Raw genomic sequence first — 10081 nt, 5'->3', positions numbered from 1 at the left:
TTCGAAGACTATAATAAAAAATAACCAATTGACAACCCTAGTTTTTAACAGTAGCCTACGAATTTTATCAAGTAACAATTGTCAGTTCTTCTAACAGATCGACCTAAGGAAAATACTGAAAGTTATAAAAATGTATGGCCCTACTGCAGTATATATCTATTTAAACTGGAAATGTTACTGTGAATGTGTGTGTTTTCAAAATCCAACGCAATCAACCTGTCTCATCCCTCATCAGTATTTATTTGTGGGAGGAATCAACAGCACAAGTGCAGAAAGAAAGTACATTTTGAGTATTTCAATTTTTAATATTGTTTAATAATAAAGTGAAAGTATGAAATGAAAAGAGACAGTTTCATTAAAAGTTTAGATAAAAATGTAACTGCCATATTTAAAAAACACTACAGCAATAAAATAAAGTGTCTTAATGCACAAACATTCAGAGTGTTTAAAGACATTTTTTAAAGAATCTTTAGACATTTAAACTCACACAGGTCATGCCATCATCGTCACCCCTTTGACATCAATTATCCTTAAATCAAAGGTAATGGATATTCCTCTAAAAACACTCAGCAAAATACTTTGAGGGAACAACAGAGCGGCACTCATTCACCAACAACGTCTCCAAGCTGTAACACACAGAAGACAGTCACATTCAGGCCTGATTTAATTTATTAAGCCTATTATGTCTGACATATAATAAATAATTACTCTATGTTTGTCATATGTACAAACACACTAGTAATCACACTAAGTTGAACTTCTGTCAGTTCAAACACCTTATTACTTCAATATATTACAACACTATTACTAAAATAATATGTTTATGATCGTATGTCATTGGCAACATAAACAAACAGCTTACTCGATAAGCAAAGAACCTCAAAATGCACTAATACTATATACTTACTTTTATTAAAATTTTGTGTTAGCTATTGACATAGTAAAATTCATAAAGTCATAAAAATTATTTTCAACTTACATCTTCTTCATATCAGAGGGGTTGAATTTAGGTTTAGGTGGCCTGTTACAAAAGAAGTCAGAGTCATGAATGATATATTTAGTGTAAATACATTTCATTATGGTTTCAATTTCTTTCATTTTCTAACCATTTATTGAGATGCAAGCACTTTTGTACGGAAGAGGATTAGGGCCAAGCAATAATAAAAAAATAAAACCATCTCGAGATTAAAGTTGTTAAATTTCGAGGAAAAAGCTCGTTAAATTTCGAGAAAAAAGTCGAGATAAAATGTTGAGAGTAAACTCGTTAAATTTCGAGAAAAAAGTCGAGATAAAATGTTGAGAATAAAGTCATTAAATTACGAGAAAAAAGTAGTTAAATTATGAGAACAAATTTGTTAAATTATGAGAAAAATTTCATTAAATTTCGAGAAAAAGGTCGAGATAAAATGTTGAGAATAAAGTCATTAAATTATGAAAAAAAAGTTGTTAAATTACGAGAACAAATTCGTTAAATTACGAAATATTTGTTCTCATAATTTAATGACTTTTTTCTCGTAATTTAATGACTTTATTCTCATAATTTAATGAGTTTATTCTCAACATTTTATCTCGACTTTTTTTCTCGAAATTTAACGTCATTTTTCTCATAATTTAACGAATTTGTTCTCGTAATTTAACGACTTTTTTCTCGTAATTTAATAATAATAAAAAAAATAAAATGTCGAAATAAAATGTTTATTCTCAACATTTTATTTAGACTTTTTTTCTCGAAATTTAACAACTTTAATCTCGAGATGGTTTTATTTTTTTATTATTGCTTGGCCCTAATCCTCTTCCGTACTTTTGTGTGTTAATATGTGTATATGTTAATGTATACATTAATGTGTTAATATAACTAGAAAAATAGAACTACCATAAAGCAAATTATTTTTTCCTTTTTTGAATTAAAATTTAAAAACACACTTTGTATCTAAATATGAATGTAACAATGTTTGTGTGTTTTGAAAATAAGTATTTGAGCTCTTTTGTACTTACATACTGTTCATCAGGGTCTTCAGGCAGGCAATGTCATTTGTGATGTCATCATCTATTAAAGCTTTGGTAGAAAAAAAGTTAAAAGTTCATATTGAATTGTATCTTTATTTAGATCATATTTCTAAGCATTCACATAATTCGGGTATATCTGGCTTGTGATAAAACAAAAACAACAATAACAACAAAAAAACATTTGATATGGCATGTTTTCCTTCAAACTTACCAGAGCATTTCATGTTGCAAATATTGAGTGAAGGCACCATGCCGGAATCACAGGCCCACTGATCACTGAGCTGAAACACTCCATACAGGCGCCAGACAGTGGGCCTCTTTGGCTCCTTCTCCTCAAACATGGGACCATTCGGTTTGGGAAAAAAAGGAATGTAACGACGACCTCTTTGGGGGTTTGAGGGATTCCTTGGGGTGGGCCTTGAAGGGGAGACTGTGACGGGCCTTGGGATGGATTTTGTGGTTAGAGTTGTGTTGGAGCTTGAGGTTGAGCCTGTGGTGTGGCTTGAGGTTGAGACTGTAGTGGAGCTTGAGGTTGAGACTGTGGTGGAGCTTGCCGTTGAGCCTGTGGTGGGGCTTGTGGTTGAGCCTGTGGTGGGTCTTGAGGTTGAGCCTGTAGTGAAACCTGTGGTGGAGCTTGACATTGAGCCTGTAGTGAAGCTTGAGGTTGAGCCTGTGGTGGGGCTTGTGGTTGAGCCTGTAGTGGAGCTTGAGGTTGAACCTGTGGTGGGGCCTGAGGTTGAGCCTATAGTGGAGCTTGAGGTTGAACCTGTGGTGGGGCTTGAGGTTGAACCTGTGGTGGGGCTTGTAGTTGAGCCTGTAGTGGAGCTTGAGGTTGAGCCTGTGGTGGGGCTTGAGGTTGAGCCTGTAGTGGGGCCTGAGGTTGAGCCTATAGTGGAGCTTGAGGTTGAACCTGTGGTGGGGCTTGAGGTTGAGCCTGTGGTGGGGCTTGAGGTTGAACCTGTGGTGGGGCTTGAGGTTGAGCCTGTGATGGAGCTTGTGGTGGGGCTTGTAGTAGAGCCTATGGTGGGGTTTGAGGTTGAGCCTGTAATGGAGCCTGTGGTGGGGCTTGTGGTGGAGCTTGAGGTTGAGCCTGTAGTAGAGCCTGTGGTGGGGCTTGAGGTTGAGCCTGTAGTGAAGCCTGTAGTGGAGCTTGAGGTTGAGCCTGTAGTGGAGCCTGTGGTGGGGCTTGAGGTTGAGCCTGTAGTAAAGCCTGTAGTGAAGCCTGTAGTGGAGCCTGTGGTGGAGCTTGAGGTTGAGCCAGTAGTGGAGCCTGTGGTGGGGCTTGAGGTTGAGCCTGGGGCGGGGCTTGAGGTTGAGCCTGTGGTGGAGCTTGAGGTTGAGCCTGTAGTGAAGCCTGTGGTGGGTCTTAAGGTTGAGCCTGTGTTGGAGCCTGTGGTGGGGCTTGAGGTTGAGACTGTGGTGGAGCTTGAGGTTGAACCTGTTGTGGGGCTTGAGGTTGAGCCTATGGCGGGGCTTGTGGTTGAGCCTGTGGTGGAGCTAGAGGTTGAGCCTGTGGTAGGGCTTGTGGTGGAGCCAGTGGTGGGTCTTGTGGTGGAGCCTGTGGTGGGACTTGTGGTTGAGCCTGTGGTGGGGCTTGTGGTGGAGCCAGTAGTAGGTCTTGTGGTGGAGCCTGCGTTGGGACTTGTGGTTGAGCCTGTAGTGGAGCCTGTGGTGGAGCTAGAGGTTGAGCCTGTGGTGGGGCTTGTGGTGGAGCCAGTAGTGGGTCTTGTGGTGGAGCCTGCGTTGGGACTTGTGGTTGAGCCTGTAGTGGACCCTGTGGTGGGGCTTGAGGTGGAGCCTGTGGTGGGGCTTGAAGTTGAGCCTGTGGTGGAGCTTGAGGTTGAGCCTGTAGTGAAGCCTGTGGTGGGTCTTAAGGTTGAGCCTGTGGTGGAGCCTGTGGTGGGGCTTGAGGTTGAGACTGTGGTGGAGCTTGAGGTTGAACCTGTTGTGGGGCTTGAGGTTGAACCTGTTGTGGGGCTTGAGGTTGAGCCTATGGCGGGGCTTGTGGTTGAGCCTGTGGTGGAGTCTGCGGTGGGACTTGTGGTTGAGCCTGTGGTGGAGCTAGAGGTTGAGCCTGTGGTGGGGCTTGTGTTGGAGCCAGTGGTGGGTCTTGTGGTGGAGCCTGCGTTGGGACTTGTGGTTGAGCCTGTAGTGGAGCCTGTGGTGGAGCTAGAGGTTGAGCCTGTGGTGGGGCTTGTGGTGGAGCCAGTAGTGGGTCTTGTGGTGGAGCCTGCGTTGGGACTTGTGGTTGAGCCTGTAGTGGACCCTGTGGTGGGGCTTGAGGTGGAGCCTGTGGTGGGGCTTGAAGTTGAGCCTGTGGTGGAGCTTGAGGTTGAGCCTGTAGTGAAGCCTGTGGTGGGTCTTAAGGTTGAGCCTGTGGTGGAGCCTGTGGTGGGGCTTGAGGTTGAGACTGTGGTGGAGCTTGAGGTTGAACCTGTTGTGGGGCTTGAGGTTGAGCCTATGGCGAGGCTTGTGGTTGAGCCTGTGGTGGAGTCTGCGGTGGGACTTGTGGTTGAGCCTGTGGTGGAGCTAGAGGTTGAGCCTGTGGTGGGGCTTGTGTTGGAGCCAGTGGTGGGTCTTGTGGTGGAGCCTGTGGTGAGACTTGTGGTTGAGCCTGTAGTGGAGCCTGTGGTGGAGCTAGAGGTTGAGCCTATGGTGGGGCTTGTGGTGGAGCCAGTGGTGGGTCTTGTGGTGGAGACTGTGGTGGGACTTGTGGTGGGTCTTGAAGTGGAGCCTGCAGTGGGACTTGTGGTGGAGCCTGTGGTGGGTCTTGTGGTAGAGCCAGTGGTGGGACTTAATATAGGCTTTGAGGTACTTAAGGTGGAGCTGAAGGTGGCCCTTGAAGTGGTGGTTGAAGTGAAGCTTGATGTAGGCTTTAAGGTAGACTGAGGTAGGGTGTCATCTGGCTTGTCCTCAGTGATGGTTTTAATAAAGTTGGTGTTGAAGGCTGAGGCACTGGCCTTGCAGACAACTGCCTCAGAAAGAAAGAAACATATGGAAGAAAGTAATGAACCTCTTAGAAGACATCATGTGACATGGAAATATGGCATGTGAACACTGAGCAAGAAAAAAAAGGAATTTGAAAGAAAAGTAACTCACATCTAGCAACAAGATCTTTCACGTCCAATTTTTCTCCTGTGACCTTAATCTCCTGAAACCGAGCAGCCTCCAGCTTGGCCTTCAGCTCACATTTACTCAGAATCCGTCCCTCACTTGCACTGAACACCAGCAGAACTAGAGCCAACACCGTCAACATCTTTGCTGAGAGAATGCTTTTCATCTCTCTCTGCTCGAATATCTGGAGATTAAACACAGGAAAGTGAAAGCAGAGATAAATATAAACATTTTGTTAGGCCTTTTATACCTTTTTGCTGAAGTACATCTGTAAGTCGGCATGTATTTTGCAATATTCACTTATATTTATTGAAAATAGGATTGTTAATAGTATTGTATAGCAAGCTTCTTTTGATGCATTTTCTTGTATGAAATGAAAAATAGCTGGTTTTAGTTCAATAATCATATTTGAACAATCAGATATAAAGGTATACATTTCTCAACATAAATATTGTTTATTAGACAAGGTATGTCTGTAAACAATTTGAGCAAAGAAACTGCAATCATACAAGAGCAAGAACTGTATTAAAATGAGTCTTACCAGATGTTTTATTGTTGGAGATACAGATGAATGAGAGTCTTAAGATGTTCCTCAGTCTTCACTGACATCAGACTTATATATGTTAGTCTCAGCTCCACCTCAGCTGCACCTGTGCTTTTGTTTCATCCCACCATTATTGGCATTTTTTGCCAATTTTTTTTAAAAATGTTCCAGAGAAGGATGGTCTCTCCCTTCTGAGTTTTGGTTCCTCCCAAGGTTTCTTCTTCATACAGTACACCCAAACCAACCGTTTTAGGGAGTTCAAAGGGACTATATTCTGTAAAACTTTGGAAATAAAAGAACAGCTCAGGCAGGTTTTGTTACTTGAGCCTTCAAATTCTGATTGACTTTAGATCATGATGTTTGGATGAGCAAAACAGATAGTAATAATTCCAATTAAAACAAGCAAGTACAGCCGGACATCCAAACTGGACTACTCATTTAATAGAGGACAAGAATAGAAGAAAAAATTAAAAGAATAAAAGATCAGCTTTTAGCTTTTAAATCTTTATTGTTTTCTTTTGGGGTGGATCTGTCATCAGGGTGGACCTGACAATTTTATGCCAAGCCTATGATTTAAACAGTATACTATTTTTGCTCAAGGCACTGTCAATTGAATAGCTCTTCCTAGAAACAGACAATGGTTTTGACAGATTTTAGTAACATAGTCACATAGTCAACATTAATGAAGTTTGTAAAACCTCCTGGGACCTAGCAGTGTCCTCTGTAGACAACATCTTAAATTGGCCTTGTAAAATTTTAGACAGAAAAAAAAAGCACTCATGTATATTGTATTCAATTAAATTCACATTATTGTATAGTGCTTATATACATATCATTTCAAAGATTTACAGAAAATGCATGTGTCTACATTAGAGTTGTCTGTTATCAGAGGTGGCTGTGTCCAAGTGATATTTCAGAAATGTACACATACAAATCATGCAGTTAGCTAACAATGTGTAATTTAAGGAAGAAACAATGAGCTCTAATATTCCATAGTATTGTATGGAAACTTGTTTTTTTATTGACTGATTTTCAAATTGTTTTTGTAAATAAATAATCTCAGAGGAACATAAGTGAGCAGAGTGTGATTTTCCTTGATGACACAGAAAGTTTGTTTTGATATACTCCTATGATAGATATTGTAGGTATTCCTATAAACAACTTTAAAAAAAATATGCTTCTTAACACTATAGTGACAAAACAAACAGTATAATTATTAGTGCTGAATAGAAATAAAGGTGTGGTAGTTGGGTAGTCGAAATGTCCTAAAATATGTTTGGAGTTGTTCAGGGCTGGACTAGATTTTGCAACCTCAAGATGTCATGTTCATTTAAAAAAAAAAAAAAAAAAAAAAAAAAAAAAAAGCAGCTCAAAAAGATATTAACTCAATCCTGATGTGTAGGAATAACTATTTAATTCATAACCTAAGTGACTGGGTTAGTGGAATCAAGAAGAGTTATATTTTTTGGAAAAAAAGTGGCTAATATATATTCTTGTGAAATAATATGAAACCTTTAGAATTTGAGAAAGATCTGTAAAATAACACTCTAAAAACTAATTCAGGGGACCTTTACTCATTACTTAAATATAGATATTGTTGTGAAATAAAAAATCAAGTTCTAAAATGCTGTTAGACTTTTTACTTGTAATTGTTATTTTATTGAGCTTGGATGACACACAAATTATGCCTATTGATTCGATATACTATCATGACTTGTCATAGTTTAACAATTTCATTTAATCAAAAATGTATTTAATTTTAAGTTCTGTTAATGTAAAATACAATCTGATGACGTGTAAACGTGTTTCATTGTTTTGAGTTGTATGAACACAGTTAAGTGAAATTGGGCTGGGATTTATATTTCCCATCATGATTTGCCCATGGCACTTGTTACCAAATGTTACCAAGCATGTTACTTGTTACTTAGAAATGCGTTTTATTGTGTCCAAAAAGCATCTTCATCTTACTTAAAACATTATGTTGGATCATGCAACAAAAATTCATGTTACTTAGAAATGTGTTTTTATTGTGGGAAAAAAATGTCTTCACCTTACTTAAAACATTATGTTGGATCAACTCAAAATATTGCTTTGAATTAATGTAATTCTCCCAATTGGCTTAAGTTAAAAATTCTAGTGGAAAACGTTAACATATTTTTTTTTGTTGAACCAATGTTTTATTTTTTAGAGTGAATGAACATAAAAGATCATGACAATATTTACAATAGATAAGAAAAATAGCACAAGATCGAGATGTTTCACCAAATAATAATGATACACTAAACTAAGAAAAAATGGTACAATATTTAGGTATTATTATTGAAGTGATCTGCAGTGAGAACCACCGAATTAATAAACTATTGCACACTATTGGTGTGGTTGTGATGGAATTTTTGAACTAATTAATAATGAACTAACATTTCTTTTATTTTACAGGCCTAATAATAATCAAACATTGAAATAGAGAAATAGGACTGAGTGTTGTGATTCAGAAAAATTCTGCTGTGTTGGCTAGACAGCATCCTTCTGAGGATAAAAAATAGTCTTTGAGGAATTGTTTTAACCTATTGAGTAATCTGAACTATTAACCCTGAGACATTTTTTTTGATGATCTTGTGATTCAGCTGTTCTAAATCTAAATTTATGCGGGACAGAGGAACTGAGATGTTTTTCTTAAATCTAAACCAATCATATTAAGACTGATGAAAATGAGTAACAGATCATGCCATACTGACTGTGAAGTGTACCTGAAATCCTATAAAATCTGTTGTATTCCTTTGTTCAGAGAGAGATTCTCTGGAATTGATGAGAACTCTCCCGGCCGTGATTAAAGCATATTCTGAGGCATAGTCTGGAGTCTGTTTGGTTTTTAGGCTGCAGCAAACTAAGCACTAGAGATTTTACTTCTATACTATAGTGATAGTGTTTAGTGGAGGTGAGGAGCACTAAAGAGCTAGTATCAGGTGATAGTGCCCCAAAACAGGCCGAGATGTCGGCCGACTCGAACATGTATTGAAGTACGCTTAGTAGAGTATAAATTTATAGATTTATGGGTGTCTGGGACACCCGGTTTAACTAAGTCAGGTGTGTAGGGAAAAATCTACCACATGGTGCAAACTCAAAACAAGTTTAGTAACAAAATCCGGGTTTAAGTCATCTCAAATATCCTTAAATAAACCTGTAACATCAACTTCTTTCCAGAAAATCCCTCCCACATCACTGCATTATTGGCCTCTATGAAGCACCTTTGATACCTGTTTATACCAGAGAATAATTGTTTATGACATACAATAAAGAACAGCTCAGAGAGAGATTTTACAGGAATAGTCATACTCTTCAGGCTGCACTGACCGTGAATTATGGAAAAGATGGATTTGTTCTCAATTTTATTTATTTTAGCTTGTCTGCATGTCCACAGTGTAAGGAGTATTTTTGGTAAGTCAAACTTATTTAATGTTTGGATGCTTTGCTGACATGACGCTGTTGTTTATAAAAATAAATAAATAAATGTGACAATGGACTATCTATCTATCTATCTAAAAACATGTTTAAACAGACAAAATCTAATCTAATGAACTAAAATACAAATGCAGTAAAGGATGCCAAAATTAAATATTGTGGCTGCAAGCTGGATATTCCCTCTCTGCATCTTTTTAAAGATGTTTAACTGAAGTGTTAAACTCCAGTGTTAAATTAACTCTCCTGGGAGTATATGTGACCATACTCAAGAGTGTCAAAGTTAATGATTATGTGAAAACGTAACCAACACCACCTGATCATTTTTTGATATTATAACTCAGGAGCCAAACAAAATCTAATATCAAAAAGTCAAGGGTCAAGAGCTCAACTAAAGCAAACCCTGATCCCCATGATGGTGACTTAAAATTGTGGTTTTCTCCTTTAGTCATTCTGCTTGTTATCATCAGGTGTCTTCAATAATGGTCAATCATCACTCAATTAATCACTTAATTATCTAATTAACTTTAACACCGCTTCAGTGTTAATTAAACACTCTTATTTTAACACTTTAACACTCTTGAGCAGGGGTGTCCAGTCCTGCTCCTGGAGGGCCACTGTCCTGAAAAGTTTAGGTCCAACCCCAATTAAACACACCTGAACCAGCTAATCAAGGTCTTACTGGGCATAGAAACTTCCAGGCAGGTGTGTTGAGGCAAGTTGGAGCTAAACTCTGCAGGACAGCGGCCCTCCAGGACTGAGTTTGGACAGCCCTTCTCTTGAGTATGGTCTCACATATACTCCCAGGAGAGTTCATTTAACAGTGGAGTTTTTGCTGTGTTTCTTCAGAGATTTTAAAAGCAAATTAGATCACCCTGATCCAGAAACACACTTTTTCAGATCACCAAATCTGGATTACCAGTGCTCTAAACAGGATTACTGTTCATTTCACTATGTAGG

At 38.9% G+C, this 10081-nt stretch overlaps 1 protein-coding gene across 1 annotated transcript; it reads right to left on the bottom strand.

Annotated features, from left to right (window-relative positions):
• Nucleotides 1-40: 40 nt before the first annotated feature.
• On the bottom strand, nt 41-5292 carry LOC125271828 (mucin-5AC-like). Its single transcript, XM_048196086.1, has 5 exons — nt 5107-5292; nt 2219-4978; nt 1996-2056; nt 980-1021; nt 41-626 (listed from the first exon to the last, which is right to left on the bottom strand). Exons 1-5 carry the CDS (start codon nt 5285-5287, stop codon nt 557-559), a joined length of 3114 nt encoding a protein of 1037 aa, XP_048052043.1. The 5' UTR covers nt 5288-5292; the 3' UTR covers nt 41-556.
• Nucleotides 5293-10081: the final 4789 nt, after the last annotated feature.

The sequence above is a fragment of the Megalobrama amblycephala genome, linkage group LG7, assembly GCF_018812025.1.
Source record: "Megalobrama amblycephala isolate DHTTF-2021 linkage group LG7, ASM1881202v1, whole genome shotgun sequence".
Taxonomy (NCBI): Eukaryota; Metazoa; Chordata; class Actinopteri; order Cypriniformes; family Xenocyprididae; genus Megalobrama; species Megalobrama amblycephala.
Note: the sequence above shows the minus strand (reverse complement) of the source record. Positions and strands in the feature narration are given on the sequence as shown.

What these genes read in the sequence shown, in the direction of transcription:
- LOC125271828 (XM_048196086.1), bottom strand. Translation starts at nt 5,287, where the DNA reads ATGAAAAGCATTCTCTCAGCAAAGATGTTGACGGTGTTGGCTCTAGTT. An exon ending in GAAAGATCTTGTTGCTAGAT is followed by an intron (nt 4,979 to 5,106) that starts GTGAGTTACTTT and finishes TTTCTGAGGCAG; the next exon opens with TTGTCTGCAAGGCCAGTGCC. An exon ending in TTGCAACATGAAATGCTCTG is followed by an intron (nt 2,057 to 2,218) that starts GTAAGTTTGAAG and finishes TTTCTACCAAAG; the next exon opens with CTTTAATAGATGATGACATC.